The sequence below is a fragment of the Biomphalaria glabrata genome, chromosome 1, assembly GCF_947242115.1.
Source record: "Biomphalaria glabrata chromosome 1, xgBioGlab47.1, whole genome shotgun sequence".
Classification (NCBI taxonomy): domain Eukaryota; kingdom Metazoa; phylum Mollusca; class Gastropoda; family Planorbidae; genus Biomphalaria; species Biomphalaria glabrata.
The window spans coordinates 50,028,539-50,055,336 of NC_074711.1; the positions used below are offsets into that span (position 1 = coordinate 50,028,539).

Below are 26,798 nucleotides of genomic sequence, written 5' to 3' on the forward strand. Positions count from 1 at the left end.
ACACATATATTGTGGGGCGCCCATGACACAAACTCTTTGTAATCTTGTTTTAAATGCTCTTAGATTTGTGTTGTTTGCCATTTATTTTTTAAATGCTGTAATTTATACCGTTCTAGCTCTAGACAAGATCTATAATATCTCAGATTACAGATCTAGACCTATCAGTTATTAATATGATGCAAATCTAATACATGGTGATGACTTGTTCGCGTTTTAGTTACTACAGCTATTTCAATTAGTTTCAACTAATGGCGTAACTTCACTTATTTTTTTTTTAAAAAGGAAAAAAAACGTATAACTAAATGAACGCACTCTTCCCACGTCCCCTGCCTTAAACACGCCCTTCCTGGCACGTTGCAGAACTTAGTAATTCTTTTTTTTTTTTTTTTAATTATCTCAAAGGCAATCCTATTATTCAATCCAATTTGGCGATTTGTGTAAGTAGGTCAGCATAGTAAATTAAGCAATCCATCTATGACATCACCATTTCTATATTTAGTTATGGCGCTTCGCTAGTACATCTAGATTCCAAGGATTAATTGAGCCTGCGTGCGGAAAAAAAAAAAAGAGTAACACACCTCACTAGCCTACTTAAAATTAATGCACTGCCCTATATTTTTTTTTATTTTGAAAAAGCCGGCTGTCACGTGATCTTACTAGCGTTTTTCTTAGGCAGTGCTTGCATTCCTGGGTATTTACCACCATATCTGTGTTTTATAATTAGTTTTTTTTTTTTTTTTTTTTTATTGTTTTTACCCCCATCCCGCTTTATTTTCCAGGATTCGTAAGGAAAGCTTGTTTATGCCTATTCCCTTGAATCTATAATCTACTTAAATATATTAAGAAAATCTCTAAGTGTAACTAAAAATATTTTCTATAACATTCTTTAACTTATAGTCTACCGAACACGTTTGTCGAGGGGCTGACATTGGCAACCGGGTAAATGCCTGGTGGGTCGGCACTACATGGGCCGGTTTGATCGCAACCAAAGAATTACCTGGTATTTTGTTTTCAATGCAGACATCTAGAAGAAAAAAAAGTGACAGTAGCATAATAAAGATACCCCAACACGTTAGTTTTTTTTATATTTTTTATTTTTTTTTGACAAATAATTTCGGTTAAAATTCCTCAAGAATATCAAAAACTGTACACTATACACTGTACTTAACATCTGCAAAACGTTAGACCGTACTTTATAATATGTACCAGTGGTATGGACAACTCTGCTTTGATACCTTCGAGGATGTGTTAGGCCTTATCATTTTGCTGGTCGGCATGGACGTTTGATGGTAGTCCCATTTGTTTTTTTTTCTCCTTCCCTCTCCCGTCTTATAATGGTCGATTCGTTGACAATGTTACCAAAAAGAGAGATGAGAGAGGTTAAGCCAGAAAACTTTGATGTAATGCAGAAAACAATTAGAGCGACAACTAACTTCTTTCACGCTATGAATATACAAGAAAATATAACAGATTTTCAGCATGGTTACCAAAAGTGTCCTCAGCAAATGTATGTGGGGTGCTACTCAAATATTTTGAACATCGTGGTAACAGAAACAATAAGCGATAACAATTTGGTGTGCGTCACTATTTGGATTAAAGTCTCAGCTGTGAAATTGCAAACCACTTAAGTTATTCACAGCTCAGTCTGTGTATAGTCTATACTTGCTGCGTTTTGTAAAGAAAAAGTAATCTTTAAAAAAAAAAAATATTTTTAATAAAATAAATCTAAAATACTCACTTAAGGCTTAAAAAATATTATTGAATGTTTTTGAAAGACTAAATCTAGATCTAAATCCAAAACTTTGTAGTTATTTTTTTTATTTTGGCTATTGTATGTAACAGCCATTAAGTTACATAGGCCTAAATACGAAGTTATTAAAGACGGAAATTCTTATAATGAAAGTTCTTATCGGCCTATCTGTCTCTTCATATCCGGCTAAGAACAGCTGCTGACTGGGAAAAGTGGAGTGATTTGGTTACCACGATCTGTCACAGCAGTCCTCTGATGAAAGTCAAGGGACAGATGATGAATTTCATATATACATATATTCATAAAAGTCTTTAAAAGTCTTTTTCACACATTTTTAAAAATTACCCAGTAAAGGATTGATTATAGATTGGGTTAATCTTAAACGGAACCCAGCACGTATAATATGGTACGTCATTTGTGGGCCAAGCTATATGGTAATGTCCGACCATGACGTTGTCTTATTGTTTTACTAATGCGAATTATCTAATCATCTAACTAGTAAATAGACCGCTGTGAAGAAGGACGTTAGTGATTGTGTAACATATAAAACAAAACAAACAAAAATCTGAGTAGTATGACTATTCTTTAGTACACACAAAGGTTTGTTCATTTATTTTTTTTCATTATAATCGCACACATTCTTTGGTTTCATAGATAATATTATCTCTAGGTTTACAACATGCCTTAACAAGAAGGAGAGATTGGACTAAATGATGAAACTGTTATTGTTGTGAATTGTGTGCGAATTAATGCTTGTTTGTAGCTCAATTGTTACCTCATTTACATAAAGTATCTTTTTTTTTTTATTCAATAAAGTAAGTTTTTAAACAGGGGCTTACAATACAGGCATTAAAGACCGTCTAAAATGGCAGCAAACTTCACGGTATAAAATGGAAAACAGCCGGATGGCTGCCTTTTCGTGCGGTATTCGCGCTGGACTGTCACTGTGTCGTCCCGATGGTCTCGGGTTCATATTCTGCCCGCTGCCACCCCCCCCCCCCCGACGTCATCTTGCTTGAGGTTTTGACTTGGAAGTAGTATATCTTGAACTGGGCAAATAAATTTAGGCGTTGTAAGAATCTGTGTTTTTATTAATATACCAATACCCATATTCTGGGTTTTTTTAGAGAACCTGTTTAGATTGTATTGTATCGGCCATTTGCTTACATACCAGAAATTGTCACGAACTTTTGAAAGGATTACATTATTTAGTCTAGATCTTGGTGTATTATTGTCTTTATTTGAAAGTTTTAAAATCATTAACAAAATATGGCTTCTAAGCAAGTAAAAAAAACTGTCGTCACAACTACGCATACCACATCATCTGGAGGTGGTGATGGGGCAAGTTCAAGTGCAAGTTTCACTTCAACAAGCCGTCGTTCAGGCGGATCAGGAAGACCGCCATCTCCCGCTAGACTGACTCGTATTCAAGAGCAAGAAGAGCTTCAAGGTTTGAACGATCGTTTAGCTGCTTACATTGATAAAGTAAGGAGTTTAGAAGCAGAAAATAATCGACTTTCTTATCAAGTAAAGTCAACCGAAGAAGTGGTAAGACGGGAAGTTACAAGTGTGAAAACTCTGTACGAATCAGAGTTAGCAGAGTTACGAAAATTATTGGATGAAACCGCAAAAGATAAAGCACGTTTGCAAATAGAAGTAAACAAATACAAAGCAGAATTGGATGATTTACTGTCTAAGTAAGTAAATTATTTTTTTCTATTTTAAAAAATAGTATAGAATCTAAATCTAGTAGGGAGGCGAAAAAAAAAATTATCTTTGACTTTGAAAAAACAATTTTCCGTTAGTACTAAATTAGTACATCATTAAAATACTTTAAAAGAACTTTCTAATGGAGTAATGGTGTATAAATTATGACTCTATGTTTAACAGTAAGAAAGTTATGATTTTTGTGTGCCGTTTTGACCTAACATTGGTAAATCATTGGTTGACATGGAAAAAGTGATGAGAGAGCTTGTCGCTGGCTCAGCCGGCGAGACACACCCCCAAGGTCAAAAGTTAAAAAGTTGGAATTGAGTTTCGTAGACGATAGATCTACTTATTAAATAAGAAATTTAATAGTATATCTAGTATTCGTAGTAAATTTCTAGCACACAAATCTGATTTCATTTATATTTATGAACTTCAGTTGTTTAAAATGTAAATATTGATGAAATAAACAAATTATCGGGTCTAGATCTACAAGAAATGTCAGAGTGGCGGGGACAAAATGGCGGCGTTGTGATGGCAGAAAATAACAAAATATTTAAAAATTGGGATCAAAATCGCCTGAAACAATTTTTTTTCAAATGCGTTTTTAAAAAAATTGCAAGGTAAAAAATCTTTCAAAAGTATCTAGATCTGTAGCTAATAATATCTGCCACAAGATTATAATTTCATTTGTTGGTGACAAACAATATCTTCTATAAAAAAAAAATAAAACCTGAAAAGTCCATTGAGGTCAATGTTTTTTTTTTTTTTTTTTTTTTTTCAAGCTTGTTCGATGTTGACTATAGATCGATCTGAAAATTGGTAGGAATATAGCCAGACACATGTACTATTAGCAGGAAAAAATCAACAGGGTACGACTTTTCTGTGATGAGTATCAGCAAAAATAAAAAATGTTTATACTTTCAATGCAAGATATTTAAATAATTTTTTTTTTTTTTCAAAAAATTGTCAAAGACAAAAATGTTCTCCATCATCAAAAGTAATTGAATTCACTCTTTTTAGCAATGATATCTTTATATATAGTGAGCATAATCGATTTTAAACAAAGACCTATGTAGCAGTAAGGAAAACTCTTGTTTCAAGTTTTACGTCATTTTTTGGACACCTGAAGTTCTGGAATTTCAGCTCCCTAAATCTAGAGGAGGTTCTTATATTTTGAACACTCCATCGAATTCTCCTTCCTTGAACGGGTCGCTTTTTTTGTTTGTAATTCATTTGTTTTTATGTTTGGAGCTAAAAAGGACGTTTCGGGACTGCGCATGTCCAATTTTAGATAAGTTCCAGTAATTTTGTTGTTTTTCCAAAGCAGATGGCAGTTTTTTAGATTCTCAGTAACCATGGCATGTATGTAAAGCTATTGTTTTAACCTCCCCCGGCAATTCATACCCATATAAGAGATGAGGGCTATATTATGAGCCTTGATCGTAGGCTGATGGATATATCAAAATAAGCTTTCAAACATCTTTAGAAAGACATTCCAATCACATTTATATACGTTAGCTGTTAAATGAATAAACATGACCTTCATCGGGAAGGGGGAGAGAGTCATGAAAAGAATTATTAGCATCTATGGGAGGGAGGGAGGGAATGTTAAGGTGTCACAAAACGAACATCCAAATTATGAAAACAAGAAGAGGGTCCTTGGATGGGAATGAAAAGAAAGACAGAGAGAAAATACAAGCAGCCTAGTTGAAAATATATCATGTTTATTAAATTAATTAATTTAAATAGCTCTATAATCTGGATAAATTTATTTCTGTCTGTTTCTACACATAGATTACATAGGTATTTAAATAAATAAACTATATACGATATATATATATATATATATATATATATATATAGAGAGAGAGAGAGAGAGGGGGGGTGGGGGAGAGGGAGGAGTATATGAGGAAATAGACTATAAATACATATTACAAAAGGTGAATCTACTTCTTTTACTACAATCTAAATAATTTTTAAGTAACACAGATATAATTTATTAGCAATTACATAGTGCTGTTCAATGACGGTGCTCACTGTTCAACTGAAGGAGAAATAGGAGCATGAAGTGACCCCATTTATTTTAAAATAAAATCTGCTTTCAGTTTTTTTTTGTAAGTTAAACCTTCACCAAATAAAAAAATATATAATAAAAATTTGACCTAGTTCCCGAAAGTCGGTGTTCGATTATAAGAATCTACCATACTAGAGTCTCGATCTAGACTAGAGAATCTACTTTATCTAGATCTAGTCTAAAACCTATTGAGGCTATTGGATACAACATTGCACAGGTTCCATTTTTTCTGTACTGTAGAAGAAGAAATAGACAAGACATTAGTGTAAAGTAGAAGTACAGACACATTTAGATCTAGATCTACTGATCTAGAATAATAGATCTTTAGTAAAGTGTGAAGCTCGATTAGCCCTGATTTGAACTTTTTGAAGAGAGGCTCAATTGGCTCACTTTTTATTACAAAACTTAATATTTGAAAGTTTAAAAAAGGACTGTGCTACTACATGTGCACCTTTTTTCTTCACTCCCGACACATGTTGCTTCCTTTTTCTTTGTAAAGGAAAAGTTCATGATGTCAAACTCAAAGTACTCAAAGGTCTGGAATTTTTTTTTTTACCTTCCAGTAGTGAAGATAATGGGCTTAGGGCTATTAAGTCTGATGACTCAGCTCAAAAGAGACATTTATTTATATTTGGCATGGAAACACATTATATATAAAAGTTCTAGCCATATATTACCAGCGGCCTGATGGTTTCAATTTGCGTTATACTGATATAGTCACAATATAGTGTATTAGAAACAATTAAACAAAAAAATAACAAGTAAAGTGAATGTAAAAATAGTATGAATGGAGCTATTAAAATAGCTAATCGACCTAAATCCATTTTTTAGCGGGGGGAAAAAGCCGCTATTAGGTTTCTGCAAAATGTCAGTCTGTCACACTCAGATCTCGAAAACTAAAAGAGATATGAAAAATATTATTTCATCATTAAATGCGGCTTGAAAAGTTTAGCTGCAAAGGCTACTTTTGGTTTTCTAAAAGCAAACCGTTTAATTTTATAAAATTAATTATGCAAGCGATTTTTTCATAAAAATACACAAATTCTAAAACAATTACGTAAATGTAAGGGAGGCAATGTTACAATATGCTAACAAAGATGAACAATTTTTGTGTATTTTCAGTATCACTAAGTCAAATATATTTTAAAAATGTACAGGAAATGTTTACAACAAATTTAAATAATACTTAAAGATGTTTTTTTCTGGTCAACTAGCTGCTAAAATTAAAAGAAAACTTTTCTGTTTGTTTATAGAGGCTAATAATGCACTTTGTATGTAAATATCATGCACATTTTTTAAAATGGACTTTTTATACAGCGACTTTCGTGCAGTAGCGTAACGTCGCAACATGCTATGGTGCTACACCAATTCCTTAAACTTTTTTAAAAAATCAGATTTTATGTATTTTTTGTTTAGTGCCCCTCATCCGAATAAAAGAAGCTTATTTTTGTGCATTTTTGTCTGTTGGTCGGTCTGTCCGTCACGATTAGATTAACAAATAACACTAAAGGCTATTGTAAATCTGATTTAACCTTTAATTTTTTCATTCAGGAATATTACAATAGTTTTAAGTATCTATAATAGATTGTTCCGGATGTTTTGTGAAAAACAAATCAATGCCAGCGAATAATTTTTTGCTCTTCTAACTTATATCAGATTTTATTTCCATGCTTAAACGTTGCAATAAACACATAATCTTTAATACATTGTTTCGTTTTTTTAATGTAAATAGCATATAAATGCTAAATAAAAATATCTATACTGATTTATATTTCATTAACTATAAAGTTGTTCTGGATATTGTTTTATAAAAAAATAAATTATGTCAAATGATTGTTTGAAATCGCATAATTGACTAATATTACACTTATATTCTTTGACACTATGTCAGTATAGTTTATTTATCAATATCAATTGTTCCGAATTTTAAATTTAAAACAAATTTATGTCAAATAATTTATTTATTTTTTTCAAAAATATCGACAATAGCTTATTCAGGATTTTAAAATAAGAAAGTAATTTACTAGAAACGATTATTGAAAATCAATTTTTAGACTTATTTTAGAGTTAATTTTCTAGCCAAAACACAATAAAAGTTTTGAATTGGTAAAGAATGTTCCGGATTTTGTTTCGAAAAAGAAATCGACCTACAGTACCTTAATTTTCTTACAAATCGTCGCCAAAAATGATCTGAATTTGATATGAAAAATCTAATAACGCTAATAAATGTTTGAAATCCCTCTTCTAATACATAAAACAAATATTTTTCTCATTTACGAAAATTGGTTGTTCCAGATTTTTATATGAAAAATAGTTTAACTCTATTTATGTAAAATCGCACTTCTCTCTTACACTACATTTAACTTTCTATCTAAAACCTCAGAAAATCTAATTATCGTTAATATTATGCTCTGATTATTAAGGAAAACAACTTCCTAACACGAAAGTATGGTTTGAAAAAATCTCCATAAGGCTGTGGTACATCTAATTTTCATAACAGACCATACCACAAATTTAATTAACGGCATTTGATTAATCTGGAATTCTTATTTTCTCTCACTATAAATATATGAACATCCGGAACAATCTACAATAGAAACTTAAAACTAATGCGATGTTTCGGAAGGGAAATTAAATTTTAATCAGATTTTCAATAGCTTTTAGTCTTTTTTTTTTTCTCGCTATTAACATAACGGACAGACAAACTTAAAGACAAAAAAAAAAAGCGTCTTTAATCCTTTTATATTTATACATATATTAAGTCTAACTAGCCCATCAAATGAAATGCTAAAAGAACAAACTCTGTGCACCAAATGTCTATGCTCCCTTGAGAAGCTGCTCGTATAGATGACATTTTTTAGTCTAACTAGGACGTGCGACGTAATGGATTTTTTTTCCTTTGACGTCATATGGAGTTATTCTTTAAATGAAATGCTAAAAGAAATCACTCGGTGCACCAATGTTTTTGAACCCTCAACAAGCTGCTCATATAGATGACATTTTTTAGTCTACCTAGGCCGTGTGACGTCATATGGAATAAATTCTTTAAATGCTAAAACAACTCGGTATAGTAATGTTTATTAAACCTCGTAATGTGACTCGCATTTTAAAAAGACGTAATAGTTAGATTTAGATCTAATATAGATTTTTTACACTAGATCTAGATTTTGTTTCTTACACTAGAGCTAGATTTTTAAAACTAGATTTAGATTTAAGTTCTAATTAAAATCATTATAGAATCTAGATCTAGAATTTCTTGGTCTAGTTTAGAATGTTTGTTGTTTTACATGTTTCGGATGTTCCTTCAGAGTTGTAGTCCAAACCTTCCGTAGGACGACGGGGGATGGGAACGGGCAGGGTTTGAACCTGGGACCATCGATGAATCCAAACGACAGTCCAGCGTGCAAACCGCACTACCAGGCAGCCATGATTTACACTAGATCAAGATCTATAATTTTAATTTCTAGGCTTAAAGTGTAGTTTATTTTTCTAAAGTCTAGATTGTCAATATGTCAATATTGCAATGTTATAAAATACTAAAACTAATCTACTATTTTAATATTTCATATTGCAATTAGTCTATTAATTGATTATCTAGTGTTTTTTTATATAAATCTTATCTAAATTACATACATTATCCCAAATATATATTTTACATCTACTAGATATTGAGAGTGCTAAATTAGTAGTTTAATTTAGGTAGATCTACATCCTCATTCTAGTTCCATTTAAATGAAAATGCTCAATACCAAAAGATTATCTAAAATCGCTCTTGTGACATATTGTACATATCCGGTAGTTGTCATTCCGTAATGTGTAGGTATATTATCAATAGTAGGCTATTAGTTTGTAACCAGTTTGTCATTAGATTAAGTGCAATGCCTGGTCGTGCGGTTAGCGTGCAGGACTGATTATCTCTACGGTCTCGGTTTCATACCCTGCTCGATGCCATCCTCAGTCGACCAGCAAATATGCGGATCCCACAGGGATCCGTCTACCGCGGGGGCCGCCTCTGAATTTGTGTGGCAACACAAACTCTCTTTGTAATCTTGTTTTTTATTAAAATCATTTGCATGTAGACCTATAGTATATTCAATATCCCCCATATAGAGCCTCATCTTGCCTGTCCAATCATAGTGTGTTAGCACAGCGCATCTTAGATGGGCCTCACATGAATGGAACTATTAAAATGTATGCCCAATGCAGTGACCAAGAAAGCTATAGACAGTGAGAAAACATGGGCCTCGACTCTTGAAGAAAAGCATGCCACACGGAAAATGGCCATCTCCTCTACCACCAAAGCGAAAGCTACCTTGACATGCAATATATGTGGACGGGAGTGTCTCTCCAAAATAGGGCTTGACAGCCATATGAAAAAGTGTTCGAGATGAACCATAGTTGTTTCACGACTGAAGGAGGCCGACGAGAATGCGGCTAAAGTCACATTTTGCAGCTATAGCTAACAAATTTATGTAAAAATGTTTTTGAAACACAAATTTGAAAGTTAATTTTATTAAATAATGAAATGAGTAGACTACATTTTGTACGTTCTTGTGTTAAAGTAGAAATTAGTAATCTAGGGTTCACATTGTAATTCTTTATAGTTGTTTGAGAGGAAAGTTGTTACAGTACCAGTGAAGTAATTATCTGTTATAGAATGCTCAGGTGAATTATGTCATAATTATAATTTGGTTATTCTTTTGTTACATTTTTCTTATAATGACAATTCCTTGTTATCTGTTTCAAGATGAAACTTCACTTTTGCCAAATAATGATAATCTAGCTTTTTGACAGACCACACTATAGCCAAACCTTCTCTTTCAATAATATTTCTGCTCACAAGGTAACAATTTCCTAATAACAAACTTCACTGGATGTAATACACCATCTCTCATCTAAGAATGACTAAAATGCATCTGTCAGTAAAAAAAATGGAAAAGAAGGATCAGGCAATCTAAGAAAAGGATAATTACTCAAATAAGCCTGTTTCTTTAGACACGTTTAATCTAAAACTATAACTACAAACATATCCACATAAAGAATATCATAACAGTATAAAATAAAACTCACAGGGGTCAAAGAGTCCTACCCAGAATAGATCCAAGGCAATATGGCTAAGGCTGTCCCAAGGCATAAGACCAAAGATTATTCAGGACCACAAAAAAGTAAGGCTTGTCTCTCAAGTACAAGTTTGTGAAATTTAACCCAAAATAAGAGTTGATATATCAGATCATGACAAAGCGGCAAAGAAAAAAATATTCTGTCTACATAAGAAGAAAGTGGCACTATTTGAACCTATCTATATAAGAAAGTGGCGCTCTCAATTTTGTACATTTTTAAAAATTTTCTAACATCATTGTCTAATATCAAACTGCCTATTGTCACTTTTAAACTTGGCAGGCTAATTATTGACTTTGGATATTTTACTTCTTTCAAGAAAAATTTCCATATTTTTACTAAAATCTCAAAACTTTTTTTTTTAATCAGATATAATTTACGAGATCGCGATGCCAGTGCACTTGAGAGACGAGTTCAGGTTTTAGAGAGGCAGTTAGCTGAGTTCCAGTCAAGGGATTTCGAAAAAGAGAACCAGGTATCGTATATGTAATGCATTCAGCTCATTAATTTTGTGCATTATATTATTAATTATAATATGTATATTAGACATAAATAAAAATCCTTATCCAATCAGAACTTCTAAGTGAAGATAATGGGTATATATTTTATTTTGACTCACCAACTCTATCCCTTCATCTAGTATTAGATTTCCTTTAGTTTGAAACCTATCATAAATAATAATAACGTAGTTAAAATAATATTATAAAAGATACATTAATTGTAAAAAGGGCTTGAATAATATATGTGTTGTATAACTACTTACTTCAAAAACAGAAAATATGGTAAATGATTTTGTGTTAAGATTTATCCTGATAGTCAACCCCAGACATGCCTACCATCCTGCATTATGCAGAATCATCCCTTAAAATCACAAAAAAAAACCTCAGTTCCGCATTCACGATTTTTTTGTTCTGCCAAGTCTGAACTCTGACACAAAAAAGATACTGAAGCAAAATATATATATATATATAGGTCTGTGTTTATTGTTTACATTTCTTCTCCTCCCTGACCCGGTGTGTCCTTAATTTGTGAAGATATGGTCGCGCTAGATCTAGATCTATACAAAGATTTTAATCTAGAAGTATAGAAGTTAGCGCTAATAATCCAATGCTCCATTTAAATCCCTTTTCCTGGCAATGGATCCGGATCTAAAAATCTAGATCTAACTGGTTTCCAAGAAAACGATTTTTTTTTAAATATGTAGTTATTTATTAAAATGTAGATATCTATATGTAGAGCTAGATCTAAATGTAATTAATTAACTTCAAGGCACAGTAAGGCTAAAGCCTAAATAAGGCTATAGATTTACTTATTACTTAGGCTAAGTCTAAACTAGTTTCTAGATCTAGAATCCAGAATTAGAACCTTCTAGGTGATAGATTCTGATACTGATAGATCTATTCTAGATTTCTAGATGTAATAATTTTAGTTCTCAATAAGCCCGTAGATATTGAGATAAATATTTATAATATAATTTTAATCCGTGTCCTTAGTCAGAATTAGAGGACTTATTTAACTTAGATGTAGACTGTAGGTTAAATTGTTCTAGATCTAGAATTTAGATTTTGAACTAGAGACAACATCTAGAGTTGAGCCCTAGATAATCAAGTAGATCTAGAATAATCTAGATCTAGTTTCTTGATCCAGTAGTAACAAATAAAAATAGATGGCAACATTAGAGTCTAGGTCATTAGAATACATTTTAAATTTAATTCATCATATAGAGTTAGATAGAACTATTGAGTTCAAACAAAGAACATAATTATGACCTACAGATTAGCAAACTAGCTTGGTTATTTAAGTAATAATTAAAGTTTTATTTTTGCATGTAATATGGCTGTTGAACGTAAATGCATTTATGTTTCACATTGGGGCCCAAAATTTCAAATTTTCAACCTGTTTGTTCTAAATTCTGGGTATTGGGGGTAGATAGGCATGTATGGTCAACTCCCACAAGTCAATTGTAATTTTATATCATATAACACATAATAAGCTATCACTAAATCGCATTTACCAAATAAAATTAAAATATATACTTATAAAAGAACATAATTTTAACAACTAGCATTTTGGAGTTGGGAAGGAACTTTTTTAACAGAAATGTCTAAGAAAAATCGCAAAAAATCTAGAAGACAGCCATCTGCTCCATCATAACTATGTCAAGTCGTTGCGAAGTGAGTGACTTCTGTCAATCAAGACAAGAAAAGAGCAGTACTAAAATTCGTTCGTACCTTACTTGGTCAATGACACTTTTTTATCAGGAAACATAAAAAGGACCAAGATGCCTGTGTGTAGTCGCTGAATAACCTCTTGATGTGTTTCTGAAATGTTCTTTTTATATGTATGTTTCTGTTGTGTTGTCTGTATATGAGAAAAGAGTCCTTGTAATCACAACAAATTTCCACAAGGATCAATAAAGCAGTCTTAGTCTTAATAATTTAGTATCCATAGACATAGAGCTAACAAATAACACAAACCTCCTTTTTTAGCATAAAAAAACAATAATAACTTTTCCCCACATAAGCCTCTAAAAAAAAATAGCTCATAACAAGTTGAAGCTTCTTTGATTTTGTCTACCTTCAATTTAATCCATCTAAAGCAGGGGTGGGCAAATTATGCTGCCCACCAGAGTGTTTTATGCTGTCCTCAGGCACCTACAGGAATAAGATGTACTCACAAATTATGCATATGCAAATATATTAAAAAATAAATAATTTTAAATATCGATTAAATTATTGAAACTTCTGATTCTTATCACTTATGATGAAGAGGCTAAATGCCATGTCATTCTTAAAAGTTTAAAGTAAACGAAAAAAATTCTTATTGGCAATATGTCGAAACATTCAAAGGCACAAACTCAGACCAGTATATATTTAATGTTTTGAAGAACTGTGTTGAAAGTGTTGGCTTGGAAAAAAATGTCGAGTGTAACAACCAATGGAGCACAAGCTTTGACTGAGAGTTTTTGTAATAAATAGAAGAGTACTAATTAAAACTTTAAACGGAGTAAACGGGAAAGTTTCTGGGAAAGTTTGCGCCAAGCAGCATGGAATATCAAACATATTGTTGAACCAAGTATCTCGGTGATCGAACTTATCATTGCTAGGTGTCTTAAGCCATCATTGCTAGGTGTCTTAAGCACAGGCAGTTCCGAAAAGTACTTGGAGATTTGGAAACAAAACATTCCGATGTTTGGTAACACAGCAGTATCCGTTGGCTTAGCATGAGCAAGGATTTCAAGGAAGAAATTATGTTTATGAGTGGAAGACACTTTATTTTTTTCATCAGAAGTATTGCAGTGGGTTGCTTGCACATGAAATGTACATACAAATGGAATCTTTACAAAGCTACCCTCATTTCTCTAGGCAAGCAAGGGAGAACAGGTTTTGTCATTTTCCTCTGCTGAAACTATTTCTAGTGATATAGTTGTATTTCTTGAGTGGGGAATTTGAAAGGGAATTTTCAATCAAGAACTAGGTACTGTCAGGGTTGTGTTAAGGCCTTACCTCGTTTGCCCGGGCCCCTGACATTCAACCAGGCACCTTTGTGCTTGCAATAAATAAGTGACTCACTGTGACAATGTAAATGTTTAATGATATGAATTTAAGTTATGATGAACATTCTAATATTGTGGATCTATTAATTAAATAATAATTCTACACATTGCTTTCCCACAACGTACACATTAATGTTCGAAACCACAACACACTGCTATCTCTAGTCACCAGCGTAGACTTCCAATCCCATACTAACTCCCTGTAGAGACATAAATAAAGACAAACTAAAAGAACCAGTCTAGTATACTATGGCATCGAAAACAACTGCGAAATGCAGTCATGCCTTAGATACTCACCCTAAACAGGGGAACACAGAAGAATCTCAAAGAAAACGTTTCACCAGCATAATAACAAAAACGCTCCACCAGCTTACAAGCAAGGCAACAAAAAGAAAGTGCGTTCAAAAATTGTGCACTTAATACACCTTGGTGCTAGAATGCCATAATCTACGCACCGACAGGTACCAGTTTTCAAAGCCCTTAGCTCACCACTTAGTGCAGAAGCTGATTCAGCTCCAGAGGACAAATCTCCAAGCAAATTATGACCTGAGAAGTTCCAGTCTTTCCACAGTAATTTTATGGGTGCCAGAAGCTGCATTTCAAAACTTAAGAAACTGAGATGCTAAACGTTCACATTACTTGTGTCCATATACAACTGGGAAAAAGTTTATAAGAACAGGTCGATGCTGACTGAGTGTTATTTGACAGCATTCACAATGATAACAACTAGTAAGCTACGGTAGTTCCAAAGTTCCGGAACATTATACACGATTGTAATCAGTTCAATGCTTCACATTAGGTACAACAACACAACTGAAATTTTGGAATTTAAAAAATACAATAATGAAATTCAAACAAATATTCGAAAAATTAATTTCAGAAAATGCTTTTAATGCCTCAATCAAGAGAGTAAAAAAAAATGTAATATAACTGTGTAATACAGTAAACATGTCAATTATAAGACTTTATACACAGTTAGCTACCATATTTTCTAAGTTATATCTTATATATATGTGGCCTTCCATTCCTAAAATTTATTTAATGCTCGATAAAAAAAAAAGGTTGCCCACCCCTGATCTAAGGCATTCTTTGCTTTTTAAAGCTAAGCCAACTACTGTTCCTAACTACCATATGGGCTTATTATGAAGAGGAGTATTAAATTGATGTTTGTGTTAATTAGCCAAATAACCACCAGGATTGTTCTTGGAGGCTTTAGTTTTTGTTGTTGTTGTTTTGTTTTTTATCTATCTTGCTGGGTTGTTGTGGCCAATCCCACTGACTCTCCAAATGTAAGTTGAACTCTATTGCTTCCATCCTTTTCTGTGGGATATGTGGCTGAGAGGCATAAACTGCTTGCCTACCTAGCAAAGAAGCTCGAGTTCAAAACCCGATTCGAGCAGAGTTGTGTTTGCAAAGCACCTAAAGGCAACACAGAAACCATCCCCCAGATACCCCCTCCCCCCAAGGGTTCACAAAAAAAAGAAGGCTATATAATGCATTGAGATTACTATTAGCATGAAAGATGTGCAATAGAAAAGCACTACAAAAAAAAATTCAAGTACTACTGTACATTATTGTTAAAGTACATTTTTTTTTCTTCTTGACTGCTTCCTACAGCAGTACTAGTATTGTCAATCAATATGACTTGGTTTGTTTAATAAATAGTAGAGTAATAGAGTTAATTAGTTTAATAATTAATGTGGGGAGTATTTTGTAAGATTTTTTTTTATCATTCTAATGAAAAGTTAATTCTTTGATGATAAACTTGGTTAATTAAATTAAAAAATAACAAATGTTTATGTGAAATGGTACATGTTTAAATTTAAAAATTACTGAGCCCACTAGCTCTGATTGCTGGTTTAAAAAAAAAGGTTTTAACACCCTAAACAAAGAGAGGTAACTAAATTTAAAAAAAAAATAGAAAAAAAAAAGATTTTATATAAATAGTGAAATAACTTTGAAAAAAAAGGATCATATATAAAGTTAAAAAAAAATATATTTTAAATACCCCTAAAATATAAAAAAGCTAGAAGAATATTCTATCTCACTGGCTAGCAGATGAGAGTCTTAATGATACACCAACAGATTCATATATATGATAGTAGATTATGAAGACTTTAATCTTAATTTTAATTATAATATACCAATAATAACTTTGTTTACATTACTCCATTATTGGATTCTTGTTTCTCTAACCCTTACAACACGCACTTGCACCATTCCACATTCACACTATGCTGCGCAGTAACAAGATATACACATGATGAGCTCTTTCTATATGAAAGTTTAAAAAAACAAACTGCTAATAACCCATTGTAATCAACACATCCTACTGTGGGTTAAAGGGGTTCATTATATTGTTCCCATGTTTTTTATTTAGGATTTTCAAGTTTATGCATGAAAAAGTAATAGTTACATTAATGGTACAATGGAAAATTAGAAGTTTTTAACCTCATTGGTGCCTATATAAATACATAGAAGTAAAAACCTGAAAAATAAATTCTATGATTATTCTTTTTCTTTTATTTATACAACTTTAGAGATTAAAAAATGAATTGGCTAAAACTGAGACTCAGCTGGCAACTGCTAAGAAGCAATTAGAAGATGAAACTTTACTGAGAGTAGACTTAGAAAACAGAGTCAAGACACTGAAGGAAGATTTACATTTTAAAAGTCAAGTTTATGAACAGGTATTTTTAAACGTTGTGATTTAAGCAATATTTTAAAATTCTGATGTTTCTGTCATTAATTTAATTTATTGATCTCTTTCTAGGAACTTGAAGAATCTAGAATCCGCACATCTACTCAGTTAGAAGAAGTTGATGGAAGGATAGAGCAGGAATATGAAGCTCGTCTTCAGGATGCACTTCGTGAAATACGTGCCCAACATGATGGTGATTTGCAGGCTGTCAAGGCTGAGCTAGAACAGCTATATAATAATAAGGTAGAGAAATGTCAATTATAACTCTTCAGTTTTAAAGAAGAGTCAAATCCACAAGGTACCAAAACTAATCCTATAATACAAAATCTGGTTAATTGGATCAGACAGCTATTGGGAACAAAATGATTGAATCCTGATGTGGTTTAATTGACTGGCTTTCACTGTATTTGTTTCAAAATACTTAAATCTACATGGAACATAGATCTTTTCTTTATTGCTTCTCACTGTGCTTGATGTTACTGTAATATAAGAGCTATTTCAAAACCTGTTTCAAACAAAATCTCCACTAGCTCCTGCCACATTTCCTCGTTTACTCATTGTGTGTGTTAGCTCGAGAACGATTATCATAGTATGCCTGACAGTTGATCTGCGACATTGCAACCTGTGTCAGTTTAGACCAATTGCTCATTGTCATGTCATTTAGCTACACTGTTTATATGCTTGGTCTCTAGCCTTCCACTCAACACAGATTCTGCTGTTCGAATTATAGAAAACCACAAGAAACTTTATGATCATTATGGACTTTTTTTTTTTCAATTTACAAAAAATTGTTTTTAGCTGAATTACTTTTGTATGATTTTCCATTCTGCTATTAAGCTTCATATTTGAGTATAAAACTGAAGTAGTAAACGTCATTTTGGCCCAAAACATCTAGAGAAGGGAAGGAGGACCTGTTGATATAGGCAAGATGAAGATTCCAAACTAAGACATTAAATATAAAAACAAGATGAGTCGCTTATAATACATTTTTGTCTAGTTTATTATAAATTTTTTTTTATGTTTAGATTGAAGCCTTACGATCTCAGGCAGCTAGAAGTAGTGCTTCTTCAACAGCAGCTTGGGAGGAATTGACTATTGCACGCAAAACTATAGATGATCTTTCAGCAGAGCTACAGAAACTTAAATCAGAGGTATAAAAAAAATAGTTCCTGTTTTATTATTAGAATAGTTTTAGTACATTATATGTGTTGTGGAGTGAGAAGTTAGAGTTGTTTAAAATATAAGTTTATTTAATTTCATCTCTGTCTATATTAAATTAAATGTTATATTTATTTTTGTTCACAAAGAAGTTATTCAAGTTATTTCAAGTTTTATAGATTAAATTACAATACGCCTACAGTGGTTTAGTTGTCTACCAGTAGTTTGGTGCTATAATTCAATGACCATGAACAACAATAAGATAGCTCATGAAATATAAAATTAAAAAGAAACATACCCTATCTTGTAATTTATGGTAACTTCATGATTCTTCCTTATGAGTTGTACTACTACCTTTAAAAAAGACTATTTATAAGAAAGCTTCCTTTTACATTAATTAGGTAGCTCATAAATACTGTGTATATGTTTACAAATTTTGACAAGTAATTTTTGTACTATAAAATATAAGGCAATCTTATCCAAAGTGTTGAGAGTGGTCCCTTTGCTCTCCTCTACTTCCAATTGTTAATTTGTCTGCTTCTATTTCTTACAAAGTTTTTACATGACAACTTTTTCCTATCCTAGCATGCTGGTTATGAGTTGCGTATAGCTGATCTTGAAAGGCAGCTTGCACGTGAAAGAACTGATTTTCAAAGTAGACTACAGCAGCGCGATGAAGATATTGTTCGCTTAAGAACCCAGCTTGAGGACCTGGAAATTGAATATGCTGCTTTATTAGAAATTAAAATTAAACTTGATAGAGAAATTGAAGCTTACAGAAAATTACTAGAGTCTGAAGAAACAAGGTAAGTTTAAAACTATATTTTTATAAGTATAAATATTTCTTAACGCAAAAGCTGTGTAAATTATAAAGCTAAAAATTAAATTACAGTTCTTTTTAACAGAAGTATTATTCTTTTGTCATTTTTTGATCCTGTTATGGATAACAACGTAGGTATTCCATTCGAAAGAATCGCACTGGAAATAGCTGGCCCGTTTCCTGAGACACTAAAAGGCAACAGATATATTCTAGTAATAATGGACTATTTTAGTAAATGGCCTGAGGCTTTCGCGATACCAAACCAAGAAACCACAACAATAGTCGATATTTTAGTGAAACACTGGATTAGCCGCTTTGGTGTACCTATGGAACTACATTCAGATCAAGGACGCAACTTTGAATCCAAGCTATTCCAGGAGATTTGCAAAATCTTAAAAATTGAAAAGACCCGAACACTTATTAATTCGAAGTAGGGCCAGATATAACTGAACTCCTAGGTAAGATGCAGGAAAAGATGGATACACTTGATATAGGGATTAGAACCATGCAGGACAAAATAGACACACTAGATTCAGGGATCAGGCATAAGAAGGGGGCAGTGTAATGACCATGTTCTGTAGTGACTCTATAGCTGCACACCAGCGCACGAGGATGGACTAAATGAATGGGTGGAGAGGAAGAGGAAGTGCGAGGAGATTTAGATGGTCCTTGTTTTGGTGATCTATTTTGATTAAACTTTGTATTGTCTTTGTTCCCATACCTCGTTGAGTTGCCTCCTTTAAATGTTGTAACAATATCCATGTTCTTGCTCTAAAAATTGTCACCATCTAAGTAGCTGATCACTTAACTAAGGTCTGTCTTAGAGAACTTAGGCACCCAGTTTGGTGGTTAAGGATTTTAACATATTCTGTGAGTTCATTGCTAAATTTCATTAATATCATCTAACTGTGTAAATTGGATGTCTTTGATAAACCTCTCTGACATCTTTTACATTTTATATAGAGCTAAATATGTAAATACTAACTTCAAATGTCACAAATTACTTTTTTTACATTTTTACAACACCTCCCCCCCCTCGTTTTTCTCATTTGTATTTTGCTTGTTATATTGATTTTCTTTTAAATTGGTTTATTTTAGTGAGGTGTGTTTACCTTGCAAAAAATGTGTTTTTGTTTTGTATATACCTGTTGTGACTAGGGGTGCACCAGATAGCACTTATTGATATTCTGCCTGAGCCGGATACCTACATGTCTTATAAATTACTTGTTTTACTAAATATCTTCTTAAATCCTAAAATTTTGACAACGCTCATTAAATATATATATATATATATATATATATATATATATATATATATATATATATATATAAGGATATAAATGTCACACATCTCACATTTAAAAAACCTCTTCCTAAAATTTTTAACTTGAGTGCTAAGGCTGAATATGTAACACCTTCTTGTTCAGGCTTAATCTCTCAGCCACTGAAAGATCTGTAGCTTCTCCATCTGTTGGGAAGAAAAGACGTCGAGTGGACACTAACATTGGGGATGCTGTTGAAGAATATACCCAGCGAAGTTCATCAAGTGGATTTACTCGATCAGCTTCTTCTACTTGCGGAATTGAAATTTCAGAAGTTGATACTGATGGCAAGTTTATTAAGTTGACAAATATCACAGATAAGGTTGGTGGACACCCAATTTGAACATATTTTTTTTTTAAATAATTGTTTTTGTGTTGGTAATTAAAAAAAAAAATTGATGCATAAACATCAAACCGTAGTTTAACAAATGTTATCCTATTAGGTTTTTTATTTGAACTGAATATGGGAGGGGGGGGGGAATATTACTTAATTTAGAATTGAATAGGCTGACCAAATAGGAATGTCCTTATATTTAAAATCTTATTTGTTTATCTATGACTATTTGTTGATAAAGCTAATGTATTTAAGCTTGATGTTTCAGGACATTCCCCTCCACCAGTGGCAAGTGAAACATACTGCAGGTGATAATGAGACTAAACATAAGTTTGGAAAAAATATTTTGAAAGCTGGACAATCTGTAACAGTAAGTATTTTTTAAAATTGAATTTAGCACCAAATATTATTTATGTGTTTTAGAATTAACTATTGGATCTTTGATACATATTATCCAGCTATGGAGTGCTGATGCTGATCAAACACACAATCCACCAAGTGACCTAGTTTTGAAAGGGAAAAGATGGTTTGTCAGCTCAGACATGACAACAACAATCATTGATCCAGAAGAACATGTAAGTCAATACTTTTCTCATTGATGGTGATAATGTGCGCTTGAAATTGACAAGATAGCAAGTAATCTGATAGCATTTTCAAAAGTAATTTTAAATGTCTTTTCTGTGCAAATAGATTGTGATGTCACATGATATAGGTGCTTATAGTGTTATTTGTTATAGTCTCAAATTATTTAAGGCTTGGTGAGGATCCCCTCCTTTTTGCCACACCATTAATAGACCTGAAACCTTGCAGTATGTATCTGAAGGTTATTGATTTAACTCTTTGGCTCCGAATTACTTCGGAATTATTTTCCACTTTTGGACGGAATTAATTTTTCCGCCATTTCAGAGTGCGCTACTTTGCTTCAATATAACTTGTATAACTTTTTTATTTATTATTGGAAAATAATAAATTTGATATAGAATTAAAGAGAAATGGATGCTCTTTCCATTTCTTATGTTTTCTAGTTTGCAAATCATGTTGTTTTTGTAATTTTAGGTTTTGAATATAAAAATTAAAAATGAAAAACTCACCAACTGACATTGAAAATAACCATCCAAGTACATGTTACAAGAAATTTATTGTTCAAATTGAATTCAAAGAAGTTTTTTTCTCATTTTTATAGATGTAAAAAATAATAAACTGGAACTAATAATCCAATGTCACTACTTTAATGAAAACGCATATAAAAAAAGCAACACTCTTGGAACAAAAAACTTTTACCCTAAAACTAGTCCAACTTTACAGCATATATATATTTATAATATTTTCTTCTTAAGTTCTTCATGTACTTAGTATATAAATATTCCTTCTAGTTGCGATATTCATGGAAGCAGTCAATATGAAGTGTGGGTTAGACTCCCATCCAGTGCAAACATAAACCGTTCTCCCTGACCTACAGTGTTTACATACTCTGTCTTTCTTTATAGTTATAGGTCATTCTCTGAAAATGGATCTTATTCTAGCAGGGGTGTTCAGTTTAATCCTATGGTCAGCATAGCTATTCATTTTGATGACAAGACTATCAACAATGTGATTGTCAATGAAAAAAAACAACATTCCAGCTCAATAGATGCAGTGCTGACTAAGTCTAGGTTGACAACCCAATTTCTTGATAGAACAAATCTGAAATTGATCTGTTTCAGTGCCTAGATGATAGATCTAGAGATCTACCTCTATCTGATTAGATTTAGATCTAGATGATGTAGAGACAGCTAAACTAGTTCTAGATCTACATTGAACATTAGCTGGGGGTGGAGCTGCTTCATCAGCTGATAAACTTCATCATTACTAGACCTAGCCCTAGATTCTAGATCTATAAATTAATTTACTAGATCTAGACTATATAATTAGATTTATCAATATCACCATCAGATGAAACAAAATCACTGTCATCTGAATTATTATACTTCTTCATCAAAGAAATATTTAGATCTACAAAGTTTATATGGCCTTGGTTGAAGCTCCATGTTAAAAAAAACACGCACACAAAAAATAAATGTCATCTCTTTACAAACTTCGTACAAAATAAAAACACGTTAAATGAAGGAAATTCCGGATGTTTAGCAAAGGGAAACTATTCTAGATAAAAAATTAAGCAATAAAAAACATGAATTGGAGAAATAGAAACGAAAAAATAAATTTTAAATAGCCGATGCCCCCAGCGTTGGTCCGACTTTTTTAAAATCAACGTCCTGTGCGTTGTTGCGGAGCCAAAGAGTTAAATCAGTACTCACCACAGAAACTCCTTTCCTGATTTTTTCTGATTTTCTTTCATACTATACTTTTTTAGCCTTCCCATGTTGGCATAATGGGGTTTAGAGTATGCAGAGGCTTAAGAATCAGCTAAGTCAGAATTTTTGCGACACTTAACCTTTATACATCTAATCTAATCTACTTTCCTCCCACGCAAAGAACAGTCTACAATCCTCCAACTAAGGACAGGACACACACCTCTGTTAAATTACCATCTCAATAAAATAAATCCCACACAACTCCCCCTTTGTAGACACTGCACCCACCTTTATGAAACCGTAAACCATATCCTTTTTGAATGCCCCTTCCTAATCCACCTTAGGCAGACCCTACTACCACTCCAGCCCAACATAACCAACACCCTGTACAGCAGTGCTGAACAACTGAAGAAAACAGCACACTATTTTTCCTTGGCACAGTCTGCAAAAGAGCTGACAGCTCAGCAGCAAAAAGCTGGCTAGAAAAAGAATCTAAGCTACTGGATTTAAATCTCAGCTCTTCTCCTGTTAACATATTTGATAAATTTTATAAATATAGGAGAATTGGTTGAGAAGTAAATATCAATTTAAATTATGTCCTCTTTTGAGTTCTTGCTTGTCCTCATGTAATACAACTTCACTTCAAAATAAGGCACAAATAAATCCATAAATAGAAATTCATAATTACAATAAATATGCCTGTTAAGCCTGATCAAATAACCAAACCAAGTTCTGTTTGTGAAAAAAAATGACAAAACAATGACCCCCTGTAATCTTCACTCGCTGTTTCTTAAGTAGCTTTCTTTTATATGCAATATTTCCAGAAGCTGTGGTGTTACATATATTCTTATCCACTCCATAAGCTATTTGATAATGAGGATATGATGTAACAAGTTAACCTTTTGGCATGAGAAGCTCCATTTCTAGATGAATCTCCTAAACCCTGCTAAGGTACAGTCTAGATTCTTAGCAGGGTTTTGGAGATTCATCTAGAAATGGAGCTTCCCTTGCCCCCCACCCCCATCCATTCTAGAATTTGTTTATGGCGTCCCACATATTTTGTTCTTATTACAGTAGAAGTAGTTTAATTCTCCTTTTCTCTTGGGCACTGTGACGGAAAAAACATTACACCTGTATCTCTGCTTTTAAAGATATATGTCGATTTTTATTATAATACTGTTTTGCAGGCAGCAAGTATACATTAAACATATTTTCCTTTAAATACTTTCCAAATTTATAATTCACTTGCTCCATCTGAAAACTTTAAAAACAGTGGCTTACTTACACTAGTTCTTCAACACAAAACGTTAAATCTCATTTATATTTTGTAGGAAGTTGCAAGTTGCACTATGAGCAAGAAAATTCGAAGTGTTACATCTATTAGCCAAAGACGTTCTGGGCCCAGGGACGAAGTTGATGCTAGAGGCCAGGTATGTGTTAATAGATACAAATACATTCAAATAAATGGTTTTAAATGCATGGATGCAAGATCGCCGGCTATAGCCGGCATGCCGGCAAAATCGAAGTTTAAAAAAAAGCTTGCCGGCAAACACCAGTCCGACTGATTGCCGATTCAGTATCGGACTTTTTTTTTTTTTTTTTTTTCACATTCACGTTTTGTACTTTCAAACTAAAACTTAATAAGTCGAATTCAAAGAAAGACAGGAAGTTACAATTCTTAAGTTACAGCGCATGCGCTATTTCCGAACTTTCGCTTTGTATCAAAAACGTAAACAAAAGTTAGAAACAAATCCGTATGGCCCCGGCCTGAGACGCCTAAGTTAGATCTAGCAAGTAGATCTATTTATCTAGATCTAGACCTAATTCTAATAAGTTTGATCTGCCGGCATAAAAATTGAATCCAGACCTAAAGGCTAGATCTAGTCTAGAGATCTAGATTCTAGATCTATTTCTACATTTTAAAATGATCTTAGAAGTTGAACGTATTGACCCGAAAATGCGAAATTACCGTACCGGATCATCGCCGTATTAGTATTAATAATGATAGTAACGATAGTTATAAAACTTAGATAATAATATAGATCTAGTCAATTCTAGTCTTGCCTTTTTTAAATAAGTTTTTTATTATTAGATCTAGTCCTATAATCTAGATTTAATTATATCCAGGCACAGGGACTAGACCTAGTCAGGCTAGATCTAGATAAGTCTAATTGGAATAATTATCTAGATCTAGAATCTTACAGTTAGTAGTTACAATCTACCACTAGCCTGACTAGGTCTAGTCCCTGGGCAGAAGCAGCATAGATCAAAAGTAGATCGTATCTATTAGTATTATTTTATAATCTATTATCAGATATAATATTCTACTTAAAGTCTAGATCTAATTAAATCTAGATTCTAGATCTAATAATAAAAAAAAACTTATTTAAAAAAGGCAAGACTCTATAGACTCTAGTCTAGATTTAGATTTTAGATCTAGTAATCTAGTAGATGATTCTAGCTAGGGCTAGTAGGGGCAGGGCTCACTTCTATGATCTAGCATTACTAGATTAGTGTATATAGATCTAACTTCAAGATCTGAAACTAAATCTAGAGTATATAATTTGGATTTAGGTCTAGTCTATACCTAAATCTAGAGAAAATCTAATATCTAGTTAAATAGTAGCTCTACTCTAGTGACACTATTCCTAGACAAGTTAAAGTCTAGACTTAGACTCAGAGAATATTGTATGTCTAGATCTGTAATACTTAATTAACTTAATACTTACTAGTTTCTTTATTAGACCTATATATAGAATATAGATGTAAATTGATGGATCTACTTTGTTACTATTATCATAGAATTAAAATAACATCTTGACTAGATCTAGATATCTAATATAAAAATCAGTCTAAGACTAAGTACTCTAAGCTACTATTAGTTAGAAGATCCAGTTAACTAGTTCTATATTTGGTAAGATCTACTGACTACTCTGTCAGCCAATAAATATTTAGATCTATTAGATCTTTTATTTGAAATAGAGTTAACTTTTAACATAGGTGCTACAAAGTTTGATTTATACTAATATAGTAATATAGACTATAGTAGTAGTAGGTAGGCCTATCTATGTGAATAATATATATAAAAAAAATGAAATGTTTAAACATACATGTAGATTATAGTAATTTAAGTAAAAGCTTAGAATTTATAGTTTGTATTTAAAGACTTATATATATATATATATATATATAGCGGTAAATGTATTATTTATGTTGAGACGTATAAGAGGCATCATGCTTGCAGGTTTTTTGGGATTGCCGACCCCCCCTTGCAGGCAAAACGGGGTTCTGTTGCTTGCATCCATGTAAATGTATTCAGTCTTTCAGATACACATTATCGTATGTGAGTCAAATGTTGCGATAAAATTTAATAACTTTTCTATTACAAGTTCTTTTCTGTTATATTGAATTGAACATTTTATTTAACAAAAAGCAATTATATATCATAAGTTGACAGTTTATAAAAGAAAATAAAGAATTTCTTGGGAAAAAAAAATGTACTACTTTTATAATTTTAAATAACCTATTCAAAGCCAACAACATTAACGTTTATGAATCTGTCATAGCTATTAAAATTTTAAAGCTTTTAGAACTCATCTATTCTACTCAATGAAAATAACCATGTTCAGTAATGATAAAATTTAAAATTAGTCTAAATCTTACAAATATAAAGAAAAATTATTATCCTAATCCAGAGTTGCCTACAAGTACGCATCTTGTGTATTTTGTACTGTGACAAGTCAAAAACTCGATGTCAGAGTCACTCAAATTTATCACAGCATTAATTATTATTTTTCATTATTTATTTATTTTATTTTAATTATTTCCCCATCCTACCCCTAAATTCTCCACCCGCCACACCTTTTCCGCTCCAGGCTAGACTTAGTTGACCACATTGGAGATAGCAAGGCCACGTCTTTCGAGCTATCTTCCCTTGACCGGGGCAAAGATACGCACAGACTTT

At 32.4% G+C, this 26,798-nt stretch overlaps 1 protein-coding gene across 1 annotated transcript in view; it reads left to right on the forward strand.

Moving 5' to 3' along the window:
* Positions 1 to 2,876: 2,876 nt before the first annotated feature.
* Positions 2,877 to 26,798, forward strand: part of LOC106074141 (lamin-B1-like) — a 31,989-nt gene continuing 8,067 nt past the window's right edge. Inside the window, exons 1-10 of the mRNA XM_056041458.1 lie at positions 2,877 to 3,447; positions 11,022 to 11,127; positions 16,749 to 16,898; positions 16,982 to 17,152; positions 17,935 to 18,060; positions 18,653 to 18,873; positions 20,315 to 20,531; positions 20,812 to 20,913; positions 21,002 to 21,118; positions 24,166 to 24,264. Coding sequence (XP_055897433.1) covers positions 3,020 to 3,447; positions 11,022 to 11,127; positions 16,749 to 16,898; positions 16,982 to 17,152; positions 17,935 to 18,060; positions 18,653 to 18,873; positions 20,315 to 20,531; positions 20,812 to 20,913; positions 21,002 to 21,118; positions 24,166 to 24,264 — 1,737 coding nt within the window. The 5' untranslated portion in view covers positions 2,877 to 3,019. The remainder of the gene's footprint in view (positions 3,448 to 11,021; positions 11,128 to 16,748; positions 16,899 to 16,981; positions 17,153 to 17,934; positions 18,061 to 18,652; positions 18,874 to 20,314; positions 20,532 to 20,811; positions 20,914 to 21,001; positions 21,119 to 24,165; positions 24,265 to 26,798) is intronic.